Source organism: Loxodonta africana, chromosome X (genome assembly GCF_030014295.1).
Source record: "Loxodonta africana isolate mLoxAfr1 chromosome X, mLoxAfr1.hap2, whole genome shotgun sequence".
Taxonomy (NCBI): Eukaryota; Metazoa; Chordata; class Mammalia; order Proboscidea; family Elephantidae; genus Loxodonta; species Loxodonta africana.
In genome coordinates, this window is record NC_087369.1 from 5,477,825 (window position 1) to 5,499,976 (window position 22,152).

General features: G+C 43.9%; 2 protein-coding genes across 14 annotated transcripts in view; one reads left to right on the forward strand and one right to left on the reverse strand.

The window, feature by feature from the left end:
- The first annotated feature begins 1,797 nt into the window (after positions 1–1,797).
- The window catches only part of LOC111747943 (protein kinase cAMP-dependent X-linked catalytic subunit), a 131,497-nt gene continuing 111,142 nt past the window's right edge, over positions 1,798–22,152 (forward strand). For 4 of the 12 annotated variants that reach the window (XM_064277931.1, XM_064277930.1, XM_064277927.1 and 1 more), the window contains exons 1-3: positions 1,798–2,007; positions 3,146–3,272; positions 4,764–4,866. In XM_064277931.1, the coding sequence (XP_064134001.1) occupies positions 1,830–2,007; positions 3,146–3,272; positions 4,764–4,776 (318 nt within the window). In that variant the 5' untranslated portion in view covers positions 1,798–1,829 and the 3' untranslated portion in view covers positions 4,777–4,866. The other 8 variants (XM_064277925.1, XM_064277924.1, XM_064277922.1 and 5 more) reach the window with 6 other exon arrangements.
- Positions 8,548–22,097, reverse strand: LOC135228839 (zinc finger protein 883-like). 2 transcript variants are annotated; one of them, XM_064277917.1, is made up of 4 exons: positions 21,991–22,097; positions 13,110–13,236; positions 11,839–11,992; positions 8,548–10,475 (listed from the first exon to the last, which is right to left on the reverse strand). In XM_064277917.1, the coding sequence occupies exons 1-4, from the start codon at positions 21,991–21,993 to the stop codon at positions 8,693–8,695; spliced, it is 2,067 nt and encodes a 688-aa protein (XP_064133987.1). In that variant the 5' UTR covers positions 21,994–22,097; the 3' UTR covers positions 8,548–8,692. The 2 variants fall into 2 exon arrangements, with proteins under 2 accessions (XP_064133987.1, XP_064133988.1); XM_064277918.1 differs by lacking the exon at positions 13,110–13,236 and having other exon boundaries at positions 21,991–22,082.

The following is a 22,152-nucleotide window of genomic DNA, read 5'->3' on the forward strand; positions in this document are numbered from 1 at the left end:
CTGTGCTCTAAATTCCGGACTTCTAGCTTCCTAAACTGTGAGAAAATGAATTTCTACACCAGTGTTTGACCAAGCACGTGGACGCCATTGCTCAGCCAAGTGGACACATGTAATTAACCATCACTATTTTTTTTTTTTACTGGCTACTATAGGGGGCAGTTCTACTCTGTTCTATAGGGTCGCTATGAGTCGGAATCGACTGGACAGCACTTGGTTTTTTTTTTTTTTTTTGGTTTTACTGGCTATTATGGAAACCCTTGTCGTGTAATGGTTAAGTGCTACAGCTGCTAACCAAAGGGTCGGCAGTTCGAATCCACCAGGCGCTCCTTGGAAACTCTATGGGGCAGTTCTACCCTGTCCTATAGGGTCGCTATGAGTCGGAATCGACTCGACGGCATTGGGCTTGGTTTACTGGCTATTATAACACTACTCTGGCTGGACAGTCCCTTATTCTACAGTGAATGGGAGACGTCCTTGGACTTTGGCATTTTAGCTGTATCTGGATTTAGCAAAATGAGTCACCGTCATCAAGTCTGAATTTCTTTAATCAGGTCATTTTCTGGAATCATTTTTAGAAGGGAATTCCAGGCAAGACCTGTCTGGGATGTTTTCTTGACTAGTTTATCTTTCAAAGGAAATATAAATTATTATGTAATCAAAAAAACAGGTACTAAATTCAAAATATTGGAGGGTTGCATACCGTGAAGAAATTAATTCCTTTGTGTGCTCTTTTCCCTTGGTTCTTCAAAAAAAAAAAAAAAAAAACCTGCCTGATTTCTCCTTAAGCCCTGAGGAGTTACTTTGCCAGAGTTTTCTACCCCAAAGTGTTTGTTACTTTGTCCAGGTTGATTGACATTTCCTGGGTAAGCTGTAAACAGCATGGGTTGATACTTGGTGCCTGGTCCTAGGCTGCAGGTTGCCTTGTAATTGGCATGCAGCTTGCATGGACTGGTCAATAAACTATGCAAATAAGGGGAATTATAGCCCAACCATGCCTACTATGCAAATGAGGTATCAGTGGCCTAACCAGGGGGAGGAACATGCTTTGAAATTGAGGAACAGTTTGTGTATAAATAGAGCCAAACCCGCACTGGTTTAGCAGTCAGAAAAAAATAGAAGCTGCAGGGACAAAGAGAGATACAGACGGAGGGCCAAGCAGACAGAAACACAGGGAGAGATACAGACAGAGGGCCAGAGAGGGAAAGACAGAAACACAGGGTCAGTGACACAGAGCAAAAGCAATAACAACGGTCAAAGGCCAGATAACTGTCCTTTCCCCATCTGAGCCAGGAAGCTGACCTCAGGGGCACTTGTATGCGCCAAACTGTGTTTTGCGGCGCACAGAGGCAGCAAGATAATTGTACTCCAATTCTGATCCGCTCTTGACTCCACTTCTTGGTTCTTTTTAACTTTGCTTTAACCGCACCCTTCCCATCCCCAGCTCCTTCCCACCCTCCTTCCTGGCCAAGGCGAGCATTCCCCGGGGGTGCATTCCCCACCCCGCGAGCCCAAAGCTGGCCCAGTCCCCACCCAGCCTTCGTCGTCGCCGGCTCCGGGGCGCAGACGGCAGAGGCGGGGTCGGGCGACCACCCCAGCCCACAGTCCCAGCGTCCAGCCCCGGCTTCAGCCCGGCCTCCTCTTAGTGCGCACGCCCGGCGCTCTGGTCGCAGCGCCGCCGGGAACGAACGTGGAGCCGGGCGCCCCGCCACCCAGCACCCCGAGCCCGGCCCCCGCGGTGCGCGGCCGCCACTACTAGCTGCTGCTGCTCCTGCAGTGATCCTCGGCCGCGCCCCGCCTTTGTCCCCGCCCGGCGCTCGGGAGCCGGGCGCATGGGCGCAGCTGATGACGCCGCCGCCGCGCCGCCCTCCGAGGCTGCGTTCGGGAAGCCTGGATTCCAAGGAGCCGCCGGAGGGGGCCGCGACGACGAGACAGCCGGGGGGACCCCCGACGGAGCGCCGCGCCCCGAGGCGGGCTGGCTGCAGGATTTGCACACACTTTCCACCATGGGTGAGTGCGCGCGGAAGCCGGCTGGGGAGGCCAGACAAAGACCCTGGTGCCACCGGCGCCGTCTCTCGGTTCGTTTCCCTGTGCGGCCCCACCTGCTTGGGTCCCCCCGCGGAGCTCTCTTGGCCCTCGGTGCGTCCCGGGAGTCGGAGGTCTACCCCAGCGAGCTCCCCTGACCTGCCGGTCGCCGTGTTCCGCAGTTTGCGTGGATCCCCATCCACACGCCCCTTACCGGCACCACTAGCTCGGTGTTGGGGCCACACGACGTCACAGAACCTCCTGGGCCACCCACATGCCAGGCAGAGACCCCCAGGGACAGAGACGTTGGCTCCGAAAGGGCCTGCGGACCTCACCCCGGCCTCCCTCGCCCTCCGTGGAATTGGCATCCTGAGCCGGGGGTGGAAATGCCGCTGGGATTAGGAAGGAAGGGGCAGGGGTCCGGTGGCGTTTTGGGGGTGGACGCTGTTGAGTTGAATTCCGCTTTTCCTGATCCTCGTGTATGTTCTTTCCTGTTTCTCTGAGACTTGGAATTCTTTTATTAGACAGTTTCCATTTCCTTTGTGCCCTGGCTGTGAACTTAACCCAACTGGGCAGCTTGAAAAGTTCGAGTTCTCTCTGGGCGTCTGAACCCCTAAATTCGCTGGAGTAGGTCCGGTTATCCTGACCGCTGCGAATTTAAACTGTGGGCACAAGCGGGCGTGTAGCTTCTTAGCAACAATTTGTTGTTTATTAGGAAAATAAAGAGAGTATGTCGTGGTATGGAGCCTTGGTGGTGCCAGGGTTAAGCAGGTAAGCGCTTCTCTGCTAACATACTGAGTGGTGGTGTGAACCCACCTAGCGGCTCTGCGGGAGAAAAGACCTGACCAACTGCTTCTGTAACGATTACAGCTAATTGTGTGTGTGTGGTGTGGATGTCAGTGTATGTGTTTCTGATGTGTGGTGTGAGTTTATATGAGCGTGGTGTGAATGTAGTGTGTTTGTGTGAGAGGTGCGTCCAGTTGAAGCCTCCACGTTGGCATCCGCCGGTCTGTGAATAGTCCCCTGCGCACACTGGCTGTGACCCTGAGCTGCAGTTCCCCACAGCCCCGTCCTGACCTCACTGCCCCGTCCCCATCCTGATGGCTGTCCTTGCTCCCCACAGGCACAGGCACCTTTGGGCGGGTGCGCCTGGTGCGGGAGAAGACGGCCAAGGGTTTCTTCGCGCTCAAGGTGATGAGTATCCCTGACGTCATCCGCCTGAAGCAGGAGCAGCATGTGCAGAATGAGAAGTCAGTCCTGGGGGAGGTCAACCACCCCTTGTCTGGCTGTGAGTCCCCCGGGGTCCCCTGCCTCCTCTCCTTCCTTCTCCTCTCTCTGCCTTTTTCTCCTCCATGGAGAGACAACCCAGAAGTGCCCCAGAATAAAGTCCTGGAATGTGCGAATGAAATCCTGTCAGTGTAGGGTGGGTCCTAAACCTAATCACTTTCAAGATACAAGGCACACACAGGGGAAGACAGACAGCAGTGAAGACAGAACTCCAGTGACTGCTGAGATAGATGGGACCGTTGTGATCCACAGGGTTTTCGTTGCCTGACGTTCAGAAGTAGATCTCAGAGCCTTTCTTTCTAGTCCTAGTCTGGAAGCTCGGCTGAAACCTGTTCAGCATCACAGCAGCATCCAAGCGTCCACTGACAGACGCGTGGTGGCTGCACAGGAGGTGTACTGGTAGGGAATCGAACCCAGGTCTCCTGCAAGGGTGGCAAGAATTCTACTACTGAACCACCTCTCGAGTTAGTCCTGTTGTGTGAAATAAAATAGCCGTTTAAAGAGAGGAATCGATCTAAGTTAAAAAAATTTTTTCTTTTAAGAAGATGTAGACTCATTTGTAACATTGTTGTCATGTTCTCACACGATCTAGGCGCAAAGTCTTGGTTTTTACCAAATACCAGAAGTCTCAAACTTAATTTTCCTGAGAGTGTATTTTCCTATGGAAGCACAATGGGCTGAGCAGTAGATTTCTGTTGGCCTTTGAAAACCAAGTATCGAGGTCTATTGTGCGTTTATGGTGCAACTGTTGTTGTTGTGTGCTGTTGAGTCGATTATTTTAGTGACTCTATAGGACAGGGTACAACCGCCCCATCATAGGGTTTTCTAGACTCTAATTTTTACAGGACCAGATAGGCCTTTCTTCCACGGAGCTGCTAAGTGGCTTTGAAATGCCAGCTTTATGGCAGCCAAGTGCTTAACCGTCGTTCCACCAGGGCTCCTTGAGTGAAATTAGGAGAACGTAAAAGAACCAGACACAATTAATAACGGAAATAAAGTACTGGGACGCTGCTTTTGAGAAGGAAAAAGCTTTGAGAAAGGATTAGAACCAAGTGGGCAGGGGGTCCTTTCCAGGACTGTAGAATGAGCGGTGGGGACGTTTCTGGGTCCAGTTTTGCCTTGTGCATTTTTTCTAGGGTGCAGGGACATGCCTTGGGTATCATTTGGGTGAGGTTGTGGGGTGCAAGTGGCATGGAAGCTGAGATCTTGGGGGTCTCTGACTATGCATCCTACCCTTACCTGACTGGGTAGGAGACTAGGGTGGATGTGGGGTCTTTGCAATTCCAAAATGCCAAAGTCCGTGAAAGAATACCTAAGATGTGAAGGTGGGTGGGTGGGGGTCTCCAAGTCAGACTGGATAGAACTGTTGAACCGCTGGGAGTTAAACTGGGAAAAAGAAGGGACGTGCAACAGAGAGGTTTAGTCTCCATCCACTTGTGGTATTTCTGTTACAGGAGCAACAGATAACTAAGACAACTTGGATGTCCCATGAAACCACGTTCATAAACCTCCAAACCAAGAAAACCAAATACCACGCAATTGAAGCAGTCTCAACAGGTACTGGCTTTTTTTTGTCATTGTCGTAAATGTATCTATCATACGAATTTTGCTAATTCAACTTTTTAGAGGTTGTAACTTAACAGTTATTATGACAATCACCCATGCAACCCTACCTTTAATCAATGTTATATTTCTATCGTCCTTAATCCCTTCTCCTTTCTGCTTTCCCATCCCTCCTGCCCCGTAGCCACCAATGAACTTTGTTCTCCATACGTTTACCTTTTCTTGTCTTTTTATGGCACCTTGGTAGCACGGTGGTTAAGTGCTTAGCTGCTAACTGAAAGGTCAGCAGTCCGAACCCACCGCTGTTCCACAGGAGAAAGATGTGGCAGTCCATTTCCATGTGGCAATCTTGGAAACCCTATGGGGTTTCCTGTCAGGTCACTATCAGTTAGAATCAACAAGATGGCAGTGAGTTGGGGTTTCTATTTTTACTTTAGTGAAGTCATACAATATTTATCCTTTTGTGATTGACTTACTTGATTTCAGTATAATGTCTTCCAGCTCCATCCATGCTGTAACATGTATCAAGTCTTCATTTCTTCTGCTGGCCGAGTAGTATTCCACAGTATGTGTGGACCACATTTTGTTGATCCATTCATCTGTTGATAGGTTTTGTGGTTGAAGCCAAGGATGTGGGTGGCTGTAGCACAACTTCAAAGAGGTGTAAACATGAGGACTGTGAAAAAAGCTCAAAAATAGCTAGAAGAGAGTTCAGTTAGGTGGGAGAGATTTGATAGTCGGGGCAAAACGTCATGAGACAGGCGATACTGGAGATGCTGGAGAGAGAGTAAATGACTGATGGTGTGATGGATCAGAGAAGGGAGGGGACCCAGAGCTGATGGAGAGGGCCAGATCTTTCACTGAGATGCAGAGTGGAGATGTGGATGGGTGTGGGAGCAGAAACTTTGTAAGGAGAAGCAGAAAATTGAGGAAGTCCCTGCCTGATTTCCTCTAAATGTATTCATTTATTCATTCACTCACTCATTAAAAATTATTTATTCAGTTCTTGTGATATAAAGACATCAAGGGCACAGACATCAGTCTAGGTCAACTGGTTTTCCAACCCTCACTAAAATTCCATCATTCATGTAAATACAGTAGTTGAGACATCAGCTTTAGGATCAGATGACACTTATCATTTTCTACTTACTATCTACACCAAGGACACTAAGAAATCCCACTTCACAGGCCAACTGTGTCATGTGGAAATCTCAGATTCCTGTCTTTGTTTAGTTCTGACACCAAGCACCCACGCAGGATTTTCCCTCTGATGCTAGCCACCTGGGGCTAGGTCAGACCTCACAAGTTAAAAGGATACCATCCTTCAGACAGCAGCTGCCAAGTTGGGAAGTCTGAATGACTGCTGACTTGTGATTTGCTGGCTCAAGTCTGGAGGTTCCCTCTACCCTCCTGAGAACACTAGCTGCGAGATCCAGGGGTACCTGGCTCCCATACTTCTGAGCTTCCTTTTGGTTCAATAATCCACTTGGATGACTCAGATATCATGAAAAGGCCAGGCTTAAGATAATGGGTTGAACATAAAAAAGGATGCAAATGAAGAGATGCATGGGGCAAGGTCTGGGAGGGTCCAGGTGCAGAGCTGCCATGTGCCCAGAACATCCCACCCTCCACATGGATGGATGTTTCTCATGAAACAGGTAGCTCCCTTAAGCCTCCAACTTCCGTTGTTTTATTGGCCAGGCCTGCTTGAAAGCTAAATTATGCCTCAAGAGGTGAGCATCAGGCCACCAGGTGGTCCCTCTGATCCTGCCAGCCCTCACATATCAGCCTCAGCTCCAGTCCACCTTTCAGGAAAAAAAAAAAAAAAAAAAAAAAATTCAGGAACCTCACATAAAGGCCAGATTGCTTTTTGCAGGGCAGTTCATCACCTCACAGTTCGCAATTCTGAAACTATGTATATTCTAAGAGTCAACAAATAATGTATTGTGGATAATAAGAGACAACGGTGTTACTGTTAGAGAAAGGAGTAACATACAAAGTAAGGGAAAAGGCTAAGCTGAACTCTGTGGTGTTGGACTGGAATCAGAGATACAGGTCTGATCTTGTAGTTTTTGAAATATATACAGATACATGCAGAAACAGGTATAAATATGTGTCTTATGAGTATACTCAACACATATATTTCCTAGCTCTTTTCACTTTGAGGACCCAGTAGCAATACATATACTCAATGTCCAGATCTTTGTTTCTAAATATCCATCTGTTAAAAAAAGGAACCAGGCTTTCTTGGAGAAAAGTTTGATCCCAGGGCTTGGGCAGAAAAGGACAAGAGGAGCCTCAAACACTACAGAAAGTAAATGTACGAAGTATAATGGGGAAATGTGGGAAAAAAAAAAAATACAGGAATCTACTTAAGGGAGGTCCTAATTAAATCTGGGACAATTTGAGCAAGAAAAGAAAAAAAGTAACACGGATTAGTTCCCAAGTTACAAACTTATGCACAACTTACGTCTGACTTATGTCCAACCTGTAGTTATGAACTAACTCCTGTAAAACCTATTACAAATCAAGAATTCTTTCCGCAGGAATGCAAGTCATATATCCTTTGCTCGCTGGTCGCACGGTGTCTGCCCACTGCTTGGTCTCAAAGCTCTGAGGCGGGCAGAGGCCGACACCCCCCGCGACATCATGGGAGTAGCCACGCAAAGGCAGGGTCTGTGCTTGATGCTTACCTATCCTCCCCACCCGTCTCACCCCACTGTGGGATTCTGCGTGCATAGTGCCCATGCGGGTGGCTTTCTTGCCTCCACAGGTTGCGGCTGGGGAGGACATAGCAAAGGGAATCCAGTAAAGCCACAAAGGTTCCTAGTAACAAACGAGAGCTACTTTGAAACTCGCATCAAAACATTATTATGTTCAAGTTGTTTCAGAATATCAAGAAGTGTTTAATGGTTTTTATGCGTAGAAAGGTACACTGTACACGATATACTAAGACAGACAGACATTTGACTAATTAATCTCAGATATGAATCGTACCTAACTGTTCTGACTGGTGTACAAAATCGACTTAAACACAAACTTAGGAATGGAACTTGTTCGTAATCTGGGGACTGTCTGAACTGTTCACAATTTAATAAAGAGGAGAGAAGTGAAAAGTATTCTCTCAGAACTAATAAACAAGAAATGATTGGATCAGAAAACACCATTTGGTGAACTCCACAGTAATAATAACCAAAGGTGATAATTATGAGTGCATACTAAAAACAGGTCAAAGTAGGATGAAAAACAATATTTGTACAGTCTCAAAGTATTGCCCTATAAGAAACTCCTACTTGTAAAGGTAAAATAGTTAACTTTACCATAGGCAACAGTGGAAGGAAACGGGTTAAATATGAAAACAAAACACTCTTAAACCATTTGCAAGATGAGTGTATTTAACTGAATACAAAATACCAACAAAAACATTAAAAACCATAAAACCACATTTGCTCAAGGCTATTCTCTGCAACTTCATTTGTAACAGCCAAAGCCTTCCAGAAAGGTAAAATACCGCTTGGACTGAGAAAGTAATAAATACTGTTGAGGACAGCCCCACAGTTACAATGAAGCTGTTAATTCTCCCCAAGGCACAAAGTAGCTGTAAAGGCTGCTTCTTTAAGTTAGTACTGATTTCTTATTCACTGAGAAACTTTTTATTTAATCGCAGACTTTTGGAAACTTGCTCTTTGAAATTACAGCAGTAAGGATGAAATATCCCACTTCTGACATAGAATAATCTCTCCCTTTTGAGGTATCATATGTGAATTAAGGTATGCAGAACGACTAAAAAAAAAAAAAGGCTTTCCCATATTCCTTACATTCATAAGGCCTCTCCTCTGTGAGTTCTTCTATGTGCAGTAAGGTGTGAGGAACACTTAAAGGTTTTCCCACATTCCTTACATTCATAAGGCCTCTCTCCAGTGTGAATTCGCATATGTATAGTGAGGTTTGAGACTTGCCTAAAGACTTTCCCACATTCTTTACATTCATAAGGCATCTCACCACTGTGAGTTCTTTTATGCGTAGCGAATCCAGATGAGTAACTAAAGACTTTGCCACATTCCTCACATTCATAAGGCCTCTCTCCACTGTGAGCTCTTAAATGTGTATTGAGATGTGACGAACACCTAAACGTTTTCCCACACACTTTACATTCATAAGGTTTCACGCCACTGTGAATTCTTATATGTTGAGTGAGGGATGAGGAACAGCTAAAGGCTTTCCCACATTCCTTACATTCATAAGGTCTCTGCCCATTGTGAGTTTTTATATGTATAGTGAGGTGTGATGACTGACTGAAGGCTTTCCCACATTCTTTACATTCATAAGGCCTTTCTCCACTGTGAATTCTTCTATGTGTAGTGAGGTTTGAGGCTTGCCTAAAGACTTTCCCACATTCTTTACATTCATAAGGCTTCTCTCCACTGTGAGTTCTTGTATGTAGAGTGAGGGATGAGGAACAACTGAAAGCTTTCCCACATTCCTTACATTCATAAGGTTTCACTCCACTGTGAATTCTTTTATGTTTGGCGAGGGCTGAGGAATAACGAAAGACTTTCCCACATTCCTTACATTCATAAGGTCTTTCTCCACTGTGCGTTCTTGTATGTTGAGTGAGGTGTGAGGAACCACTGAAGGCTTTTCCACATTCCTTACATTTATAAGGTCTCTCTCCACTGTGAGTTCTTAGATGTTGAGTGAGCGATGAGGAACAAGTAAAGGCTTTCCCACACTCCTTACATTTATAAGGCCTCTGCCCATTATGAGTTTTCATATGTGTAGTGAGGTGTGATGACTGACTAAATGCTTTCCCACATTCCTTGCATTCATAGGGCCTCTCTCCACTGTGAGTTCGCATATGGGTAGTGAGGGCTGAGGAACAACTAAAGGTTTTCCCACATTCCTTACATGCATAATGTCTCTCTCCACTGTGAGCTCTTACATGTTTAGTGAGGTCAGAGGCCCGACTACAGGCTTTCCCACATTTCTTACATTCATAAGGCCTCTCTCCACAGTGAGTTCTTACACGTTGAATGAGGGATGAGGCTTCACTAAAGGCTTTCCCACATTCCTTAGATTCATAAGGCTTATTTCTGTCATGAGATTTTCTATGTAAAATGAGGGCTAAAGGACGGCTACATGTTTTACATTCTGTACTGTCATGATTATGACCTCTCATGTATGTCAAAAACGATGAGCAACTACCGAAATCTTTCCCACATTGGTTACATTCACAGTGCTTCTCTCCAGTGAGTGTTGTCACAGGATTCTTAAGGGTGGAGAGAGAAATGAAGTCCTTCTGAGATACCTTGCATTTATGGGGTTTCTTTCCACTAAGAGTTCTCATACAAGTGGGTGGGTGAGTGAGACAATTGCAGGCTTTTCCACATTCCTTACACTGACAGGTACTGCATTCAGTGTGACATCTGGTGTGGTGTTTATGTGATGAGTGATCCGTGAAGGCTTTTCCACACTGACAGCATTCGAAAGGATTTGTTTGTGGAGGATTTCTTTTTAGCACAGTAAGATTTGGAATCTGGCTGAACGTTTCCCCACACTGATTGCCTTCATTACTTTCACAGTGGTTCTCTGCTGTACGACTTCTGTTAAAAATAGGCAAGATACTGTTGGAAATAAATTTGTTCCATTTCACCATTACCAAACACAGTCAACATGCATGGTTTTTGCCCTGAGTTGTCTTACATTTTATAGATTAAATTATCTAGCATAAATACTGTCGTTACTAATACTTTCTAAAGTATGAGGCTCCTGATAATTGTGTCCAAGTGAAATATATTTCAAATATACAACATCTGACTAATACTTAGGAAAATGTCATATTGTGAAAATTCTCTGAACATGTAATTTTACAACTAGGTTTATATATATCAACATATACCCTCACTCCTCACTTACAGACATGATTAGACTTAAAAAGTCTAGGAGGTTATATGAAAATCAGCAGTATGTGAAAAAGGAGGATGACCACACAGATCACAAAATGGAGCTTGATTACAACATCACGTAACAGCCACACAACTGAAATTCATGGCTTAGCCAAGCTGACATATAACCTTAATCATCGCAGCCAGCATTACCCTTGCCTTGTGTCTCCGCATTTGTTACTGCCAGACACACATCATTAATCCGCAGAATAGTCGGAAAGTAGATTCTTTACTATTGCAATAAATGCAAAATGTTGGATGTGTGATAGTAGATAAGTGAGGAGTCGAAAAACCAAAAAAACCATTACTGTTGAGTCGATTCCGACTCATAGCGACCCTACAGGACAGAGTAGAACTGCCCTGTAGCATTTTCAGGGAGCAGCCAGTGGATTCGAACTGCCAACATTTTGGTTAGCATCTGAGCTCTTAACCACTGTGCCACCAGGGCTACAAGTGAGGAATACAAAAACCCACATACATATACATATTAGCACGTATCAGGGCTTAGAATAGATTTGTTATGGTTTATCAATTGCTGACATAAACAAGGGCAGCGTATGTCTTGCACAGCAACCAAATCTGTTATCCTTTGGATTTTGACCTGAATAAAAAACAAACAGGGGTACCCTGCTGCTTTAAATATGTGTTGCTCTCCACAGTCCTGCCAACAATCCAGTTGTCCACATGGATCCTGAAAGTTTCAGGAGCCTGATGCAGAAGGTTGGATTACTGGCAGGACCTGGACGGTGACACACACTCAAAGTGGGGAGGTTGCCCGCCATCTTTGAAAGGAACAATGTTGATTGTTTCTTCCTGAGGTCAAAATCTGACAAGTAACAGATTAGGTTGCTATGCAACACATATAGTGCCCTTGTGTTAGCTGGCAATTACCGAACCATTAAGAAAGTGGTTTGAAGTCCTGGTATATATACAGAAATATTTGTATATGTATATTTTAACGTCATGATAATTTAGCACGTTCTCCTAAGGCACTGTTTACTCTTGTTTGAATGATACTCACCTCACATGTCTCTCCTGGCTTTTATGCTTATCTTTATTGCCTAGCGATTGGTCAGAGATTTCTCCAAACACGAAGGACCAGGTGTTATTCTTCATGAGTCGCACCATTACATGTTCACTGGATAACTTTTCTCCATCCTTAGGATTTTGAGAGACTAACCAGATAATTCAAGTTGAGGTTCACAATATGAAACAAAAAGAAAAGAAATTATCAGGGGAAAAAAGGCTGCTGTGAACAAAGAAAGACAGCCACATTTCACTGTGTCAGCACTTTGGCAATGGTTAAAAAGCAATTTACTAGGAAATACTTCCATAAGGATTCAGAGTGATGGTGACGTGAGTAGGTGTAATTAGAGAGGTAAGTAGGAAGACTCATAGCAACACTGCAGGAACAGAGCAAAACTGCCCCATAGGGATTCAAAGGAGCTGCTGGTGAATTCAAACTGCTGACCTTTTGGTCGCTATGAGTCGGAATCGACTCGACCGCAACAGGTTTGGTTTTAAGTAGGAAGACATTGGGCACAATACACATGTAACAAGGAAAGAGGAAAAGGGGTTCCAGGACCCCAAGTCTGAGAGGATTGGTAAAATAAGAAAAGCAAGCTCAGGTATCTGGGAAGTTGTGTCCTCAATTCAAAAGAGACTTTTTCAAGCTGACTCATTCAAATGTAATTCCCTCTGTGCAGGGACGTCCTTCAAAAAATTCTGGCTTTCCTGTTGCCTCCTGAAACTGTGGCCCTGGATGAGTCCTATCTCCACTGTCCTCAGATCTTTCCCTTTTTTCTCTGGGAAATAAAATGCGTATAGCTGACGTGGTGCTCACAGAGAAATGCCTATCATGAGGGAGGACAGTGAAGAGCAATGAACATTTTCTTGACGCTGAGCCAATACTTTGCTCTTCAGGGTCTCTGAAGATAAAAGACAGGTGTGAGCTTTTTGTGGCAAAATAATCATGTCACACTTGTAATGAACACAATAAAGCTCTCTACAGGGTCTCAGCCCCCAAAGCGACCCCTGAAGCCAAAGCTTACAACACTTAAAGAGCTTCAGGGCTTTTAATCAGAACAGAAATGAAAACTCACTTTAACACATGGAGGTTTATGTTCATGGGGGAAGACAAAATAAGTGGGTTCCATAGACCAAGAAACCCGGCCTGCTTTACTTAACAGTTTATTCACATTCCTTAGCCCAAGTACTGGGGCAAAGCCAATGAGTAAGATATTTTTGTTTACTAAAGGAATAAATAAATTTTAAAAATGATGCCATTCTTACCTACTGAGGCCAGGTTTCTGAAGGTTTCCATCATCACGTCTCTGTAGAGCTTCCTCTGAGCAATATCCAGGAAAGCCCACTCTTCCTGGGTAAAGACCACGGCCACATCCTCAATGACCACTGAGTCCTAAAACATCCCAACACATCCTAGATCAGCCAGGTACTGTGTACTCCATCGTGTACAAGAACGAAGGGTGAGGCTGACAGTCCTGGGGAACTAAGAATTTATAGAGATTTGACACAAGGTTCTGTGTTTACCAAGGTCTATCCCAGGGTATTGCCATCAGCCTCTTCCCATCCCTAGCTACACTGACTTCCTCACTGATTACATCCTTTGTCACAGATTTCCATTGAGATAATCTCTCCACAGTGTGTAACCAACTGCAGTCATATTCTTCTCTCTCTATGGTCTAGAACAGTTAGAAAATGTAGCAACAGTTAGAGAAATATTCTCACTGAGATCATCACTTCCTTGTGAACAAACAATTCCACTTCCTTCCCTAAGACCCACCAGAGCACTCAACCACACATAAATCACAGCGTGAAGGCAGGATGACGTATTAATAACTGGGAAACACTGCGGAAGGGCAGTTTTTCTTTTTGCTGCTCACAGCCATGGGAGGACCAGTGGCCTGTAAAAAACAAAGTGGTAACCCAAGGCCCTGAGCTGGGCATATTTTCTAGAACAACTCTAGGAGATCAGGAGGTGACAGGTCTATCTGCTGAAAAAAGAATATATTTTTGCATATTTATGAATTTTTACATGTCAGTTGCCTATTTTCAAAAACTCAGTTGTTCGGTCACCCCGTCTGTCTCATAGGGACAAGTAAAGGTAACTGAAGTTAAAAAGAGCTCAGGTGACACAGGAAACGTGAGAATCAGATCTCCCCATGATGCTCAAATTTCGAGACCTGATGCAGCTGTCCACTAATCACACATTAGTGATTGCCCCCTCAACAAACATAAACTCATACTCCCTCACACACACATACTCTAATGTTACAAGACGGACAAAGAACACTACCTGTGCAGAAACAAGAACACGACACCCTTGTGTTTGTTGAGTGGCAAGAGGTTACAATGCTCATTTTCTTATGACAGAACAACATGATAAGTGTAATTAATGTCACCTAATTACACATGTAAGCACTGTGGAAATGGCAAATGTTTTATTATATATAATTCTTACCAGGAACATTAATTTTGTAAGTTGAAGTGTTGACGGTTTACCTGTTAAATTGCTTGTGAAGCCTAGGAAATGGAGACTTAGACACCAGCCTTCTAGAGGCTTCACTTAAAAATTCTCTCAAGTTTGCAGCCCCTGGAAGGCACACAACCACGACTACGCTGGAGTCTTCTGGTCTGTAAGAGCGACCTCTGTGAAACAGCACGAATCCACTGGCTTCCTCGTGGGGTGAGGAGAGAAAAGTCTGCTAAATGACTCTTTGGGTGCTAAAACAGAGCAGCTTTAGAGTAAGAAGACTCCTCTTGTCAGGGGAGTGGTGAAGTGAGCTGTCTGAGTCCTCTCTAATCAATCCTTGTATGATGGGTCACAACACACTCTGAGCTACAGCCAAAATCCAAAAATGTCCTCTTCGGCAGTAGGCAGGGTTACAGAAAGTCATCAAAAACCCTCATGTTCGTCATACAATAATGATAAGGAGTTCCATGTATTGAGCAACTACGATTTGTGAAAGGTTTCCCAAAGAGTTTTCAACACTAGTTCATTTGTATCTCATGACTGTCCTCAGCAGGTATTATCTCTGATAGTTCATAGCTGAGTAAAGACAGAGAAAATCAATCCCATGCTCTCTGTTGGCCACAGAGCCCTGATGGTGCAGTGGTTAAGAGCTCAGCTGCTAACCAAAAGGTCAGCAGTTCGAATCCACCAGCCGCTCCTTGGAAACCCTATGGGGCAGTTCTACTCTGTTCTATAGGGTTGTTATGAGTCAGAATCAACTTGATGGCAGTGAGTTTTAATGTCAAGTAGCGATATGGTCTACGGAAAAAGCACAGTCGGGATGAGCAGTAAAGAAGCATACTTAGTGAGTTAGTGCAGGGAGCAACAATCATCTTAGAAAATGTTAGCTAGTGAAACCTGGCTTGGTAATGTAAAAAAAAAAAAGATCGCACTTTTAATTCCAAAAATTTGGAAACAGGTTGTGATGATTTTGCAAACAGTCATATACATTTCACATGTTAGTTGACTTCAACAAATCCCCAAGTAGAGGTACAGAAGTCAAAGGGCTCCACTGACCTTCCCGCCCAGGAAAGGGAAGACACACTGCTTATAACCAGACAAGGCCATTAGCAGTGCGAAAAACATGTAAATTTGGGAAACTGGTAAAAAAAAAAAAAACCAACGTAAATGAATAGTATAAAGAAAGTAACATGAAAATAAAGACCACACTAATGACACAAAAAACAGATGGAAGACCTCCGGTTTCTGGTTTAAATCGTCTGTCTCATCCTCCCCAGAAAAAACCTGAATGTATGAAACGCAGAAAATTGAGGTCTCAGGGCAAAGTGCTGCCCCAAGACTGGACGGACACATAGGCAGCTATAAAGAATCATGCCAGAGCAAAAGCCTAGGAGCAGAAGCCACCTGTAGGATCAGTACCAGCGTAGGAAAACTTAAAGTGCAGTTGATGGATTGCTAGAGCCTAAATGTGGATAAGCTTCTGGGTTAAAAACGCCAGGGGGCCCAAACTTAGGGGGACCCACAGAGTTTTGCGAGTTTCATTTGCAGGTACTCTTAACAGGTCCTCAGTGTGACCACCAGAGAAAAATCTCCTTGTGCTTTGAAAGGCAGCCATTTCAGAAATTACCCAGAGGATTCTGTTCTCCCTGACAAGGCCTGCCCTCAAGGGAACCTATTTACCAGGGCCTTCCTGACCTGCAATAGTGAGATACCCAACTCCAGTCCCATCTAGGCTTCCTGTTCTCACCAAAGTGGGTGAGGGGAGAAGCAGGAGAGCACTTGTAGGGTCACTGCCCAGGGCACAGGCTCACTGAGACTTAATCACTGGACTAAAGCAGGCTTCCATTTGTGTACACCTTACCACAACATTAAAAAGGTTCTTACATAATAACGGCATTACAAAATAAAGGACTCCAAGTCTCAGACCTGATTTAAGAAGCCTCCAGAAAGGGGGACATCTAGGTCAATTGGCATTATTAAGTTTATTATGAAAATGTTCTGTATCCCACTTTGGTGAGTGGTGTCTGGGGTCTTAAAAGCTTGAGAGTGGCCACCTAAGATGCATCAATTGGTCCCATCCCACTTGGAGCAAGGGAGAATGAAGAAAATCAAAGATGCAAGGAAAATATTAGCTCAAGAGACTAAAGGACGATGTGAGCCAGAGACTCCACCGGCCTGAGACCAGAAGAACTAGATGGTACCCAGTTGTCACCAGTGACCGCCCTGACAGGGAACACAACAGAGACTCCTGGATGGAGCGGGAGAAAAGTGTGCAGCAGAACTCAAATTCACGTAAAAAGACCAGACATAATGGTCTGATAGAGGCTGAAGTATCACCTGAAACCATGGCCCCAGTTTCTCTAACAGAGAACTAACCCAGAACTGAAACCATTCCCAAAGGCCACTCTTCAGACAAAGATTAGACAGGACTATGAAACAAAAAAATAATACACGTGAGGAGTGTGCTTCTTAGTTCAGTTCAATACGTGAGACCAAATGGGCAGCTCCTGTCCGGAGGGAGGAGGAGAAGGCAGAAAGGGACAGGAGCTGGTCAAATGGACACAGGGAAAGCAGAGTGGAAAGAAGAGTGTGCTGTCACATTGTGCAGATTGCAACTAATGTCACAAAACAATATATGTATAAATTTTTATATGGGAAATTACCTTGAGCTGTGAACCTCCACCTAAAGCACAAAAAGAAAAGAAAAAAAAAGTCTCCAGGAAACTGAAACACTACAGAGGAAAAAAAAAAAAAGAACATCAGAGCAACAATTACAGCAAACTGTAGTAAACACAGCCTAGTGTCTGGCCTGATAAAGATAAAATCTCATATTAAAGGCCTTTTTATTTACCTCATTTACTTAGTACATAATCTCTGGCTTCCAACAGAAAACTACTAGGCACCCTAAAGGCAACAACACAGCTGGAAGAGACAGCAAGCATCAAAATCAGTCTAAGATACAGCACAGATTTGGGAATTAAAAGGCCAGAACTTCCAAATAACTATAATTAACAAGCTAGGTGCGCTTGTGCAGAAAGTACATCAACTGTAACTACACGTGGGTAAGACAGGCAGAGAGATGGAAACTAACAAATCAAATACTGGAAAATCAAAAGCAATGTAACAGAAATGAAGAGTGCCTTTAACGAGTTTATCAAATGACAGGACAAAGGAAAGGAAAGAATAGGAAGCTCGAAGGTATGTTAATAAAAGACTCTCAAAACTGAAATGCAAAGAGAAAAAAGAATGAAGAAGAGGGAATTGAATGGCCAAGGACTGTGGGACAAAATTACAAAGGTGGGCCATCCATGCATTGAGAATACCAGAAAGGAAGACCGTAGAAATGAACAGAAGAAATAACTGAGGTAATAATGACTGAGAAATTTAGAAAATTTATGACACACAGCAAACCAAAGATTCAGGAAGTTCAGGGAATGATTCTCAGCGGTTTGGCAGTTATGAGGTGGTTTGGCAGTTCCGAGGTAGTTTGGCAGCTGTAGGATAATGTGATCACTTCCATGATGAGGTTTGATACGGTGTGATCACCTCCGTGATGGAATCTGCTGTGAGCAGCCAATCAGTTGAAAGGGAGTTTCCTTGGGGGTGTGGCTGCGTTGAATATAAGTGGACCTTCTGGCGAGTCTCACGGGCTTTTGCTAGTTCTGGATCCTGCAGCTGGTTCCCGTTCACATGACCTCCGGTTCTCTGGATTTGAGCTAGCAGTTTACCTGCCTATCTTGGGATCTGTCAGCCTCTAACCTGACCCAGACATAGATACCTGACATAAGTGCATAACACAAAGTGTACCCTAATGTAAACTGTGGCTTCCTGTTGATGATAATGTTATCAATATTGATCAATTTTAACAAATTCAGCGCACTAACACAAGATGCTGTAACAGGGAAAACTGAAGTGAGGGGACAGGAGGAAGTAGGAGTCTGTGGGAACTCTACTTAACCATTCTTCCGTAAACCTAAAACTGCTCTAAAAAAGAAAATCTATTCATAGAAAACAAAAATGAGTAAAAGTAAAATCAGATCAACTATGTAAGACAGTCGTCTCTGTGACTGGGATGTATAACTGAAAACTTAAGGATGTCCCTGCTCTAAAGGCTGGTAACTCAGCAATCAACAATGTAACATTACATCACATATATGTACGTGGTGGATTCAGAAGAGGACCTGGAACCAAAAACTATCAAGTTCATAGAAGAAAAAATAGGATCAACGCTACAGGCCCTAATACACGGCATTAACAGGATACAAACCACAACCAACAACACACAAACGCCAGAAGATAAGCTAGGTAACTGGGATCGTCTAAAAAATTAAGCACTTATAAAAAGACTTCACCAAAAGAGTAAAAAGAGAACCTACAAACTTGGAAAAAATTTTTGGCTATTACAAATCAGACAAAGTGCTAATCTTTAAAATCTACAAGAAAATCTAATACCTTTACAACAAAAAGACAAATAATCCAATTAAAAAATGGGCAAAGGAAATGAACAGACACAAAAGAAGACATTCAAGCGGCCAGCAGACACATGAGGAAATGCTTGGGATGACTAGCCATTACCGTACCATACCCGTTGCTGTTGAGTCGATTCCAACTCATAGCGAACCTAGCCATTAAAAAAAGAAATGCAAATCAAAACTACAGGGTGATACCATCTCACCCTTGCATTACTGGCATGAATCAAACAAAGAGAAAATAACAAATGGTGGAGAGGCTGTGGGGAGATTGGAACTCTTATGCACTGTGAGTGGGAATGCAAAACGGTACAACCATTTTGGAAAACAATATGGCGCTTCCCTAGAAAGCTAGAAATAGAAATACCATTTGATCCAGCAATTCCACTCCTAGGAATATATCCTAGAGGAGTGAGTCGTCACACAAATAGACACATGCACACCCATGTTCACTGCAGCAGTGTTCACAATAGCAAAAAGATGGAAAGAACCTATATACCCATCAAAAGATGAATGGATAAACAAACTGTGGTACATAGGCACAATGGTCTACTATGCAATGATAAAAGAACAATGATGAATCTGTGAACATGGATAACATGGATGAATCTGGCAGGCATTATGCTGAGTGAAATAAGTCAATCACAAAAGGACAAATATTGTATGAGACCACTACTATAAAAACTTTTATGAAAAGATTTACACACAAAAAGAACCTTTGATGGTTACAAGAGAGGGGTGGGGTAGGGATGGAAAAACACTAAACAGACAAGAGATAAGTGGTAACTTCGGTGAAGGGTAAGACAGTACACAGTACTGGGGAAGCCAGCACAACTTGTACAAGGCAAGGTCATGGAAGCTTCACAGACACATCCAAACTCCCTGAGGGACAGAATTGCTGGGCTGAGGGCCGTGGGGACCGTGGTCTCAGGAAACATCTAGCTCAACTGGCGTAACAGAGTTTATAAAGAAAATGTTCTAAACTCTACTTTGGTGAGTAGCACCTGGGGTCTTCAAAGCCTGTAAGCAGCCATCTAAAATATTCCACTGGTCTCATCCCTTCAGGAGCAAGGGAGAATGAAGAAAACTAAAAATACAAGGGAAAGATTAATCCAAAGGACTAATGGACCACATCTACCATGGCCTCCACCAGACTGAGCCCAGTACAACTAGATGGTGCTCGGCTACCACCACTGACTGCTCTTGACAGGGATCACAATAGAGGGTCCCTGGTCAAAGTTGGAGAAAAACATAGAACAAAATTCAAACTCACAAAAAAAGACCATATTTACTGGTCTGACAAAGACTGGAGGAACCCCGAGAGTATGGCCCCCGAACACCCTTTTAGCTCAGTAATGAAGTCACTCCAAAGATCAGACAGGCCCATAAAAAAAAAAAACGAAACTAAAGGAGTACACCAGCCCTGGGGCAAGGACTAGACGGCAGGACGGGACAGGAAAGTAGGTAATAGGGAACCCAAGGTCGAGACGGGGAGTGTTGACATATCATGGGGTTTTGTTAACAAATGTCATAAAACAGTATGTGTACTATTTAATGAGAATCTAGTTTGTTCTGTAAACCTTCATCTAAAGTACAATGGGGAGGGGGGAAGGTCTTAAAAACAAATAACAGATAGTAGTTATCTCCAGGCAGAAGGAGATAAGAGATCAGGGTGGGACACAAAGGGAGGCCATAAAAATAGACCAAGATCTATTTGTTATCAGTGACTCAGATTACTATTTAGATTATACAGGAGAAGTGTATACGCCCCTTGCTTATATAGCTGATAATAGAAAGTTTAAAGCATTATTTAAAACACAAAAGAAATGAAATTTTCACATATTATAAAAAGTCATGTGAAGACTCCTTTATTTTCATTTTACTTACCTTAGTTCAGAAGAGCTTTTTTTTACACCTTATCTGTTTATCTTAGAAATTCTGTTTACTAGAAGGTACGCTAGAAAAGCAAAATGGCTGCAATCCTAACGTCCATGCATTAAATACAGTTAAAAACAAGAAGAAACCTTGGATCAGTTGTGTTCTCAGGTTCTATAATAATTTAGATTTGAGCTCTCTACTGTTAGGAAACCCTGGTGGTGTAGTGGTTAAGAGCTATGGCTGCTAACCAAAAGGTCAGCAGTTTGAATCCACCAGGCGCTCCAGGGAAACCGTATGGGGCGGTTCTGCTCTGTCCTACAGGGTCTCTATGAGTTGGAATTGACTCGACGACAGGGGGGGTTTGGCTTATGTACTGTTATGAAAAGGTCACCAGGATGGTTTGTTCATTAAAAAGAAAGTGTAAATTCCATGCTATCTTTTATGTAGCAAACTAGATGAAATAAACTATTTGCTTGCTTCTACATAAACACTGGCAAGATGCTTCAGAAAGTAATAAAGCTAGTTATTTAAAGAAAGCTGGGGGAAGAGGGGTGGGCTGGATGAGGGCAAGAGTAGGAACAAGTTGTCATAAAGTATACTTTTAAAGTTCACATTGAATTTCGAACTTTGAAGGTATTATCTACTGGAAAAACAATTTCAGCAAACGATACTGTACTTTTAAAACATGACATAAGTCAAATAAGTGTTTTTACTAGGAATTCATGTTCATAATAATAAAACCATTTAATCATTTAGGACCCACCTGTTATTAAATAGTAAACTTGTATAAATCACATAGCTATAAATTAAAGCTCTCTTTCAGGAGAGTATCATCACCACGCGGGACCCCATAAACAGTCAGGGCCTTCCCCTATGAACTCTCCCCCCTTTTCTGACCTATAACAGAGTGTGAGAGGAGGAGCTGCAGTTTTAGAACTGCACAGAAAATGCTCCACTGCCTGGGGGGAGTCACAAACACTGGTCAGAGAGACGGAACAAGGATGGCTCTGGAGGGCGGGGTTCATTCAACACAGAGCACCAAGGCCCAGGGTGGGGACATTAATGCCTCAGGGTGCCAGCTCTGAGAGTCACATAAGCAAGGTGACCCCAGCCATCTAAATCCTGAAAAGCCTCATGTATATAGGGGAAAGGCCCAGTGACAGTGGAGCAGCGCCTCAGGGTGCCTTCTAAACCTCAGACCCTCAGCCTGCTCTGCCACCTTTTTTCTCCACTGAGGAACCACAGTCCCGCAGCACACAGCTGCTCCCTGAACAATTCAGATCCAGCCTCATCCACTTATGCTAAGGATAACCCAGTTCTCTGTAGAACTCACCATTTCCTTCTCCAGTTTCTGGAAGTCTAAAGGAATGTCATCTCTGAGCCCAAGAAGTTCCTTCAGGAATGGGGACAGGAGTGGAAGCAAAGCACTGGGCAGTTTGGAGGCAGATGAATAATGTTTGGTCCACACACCAGTCGGAGCAGTTGAAATACCTCC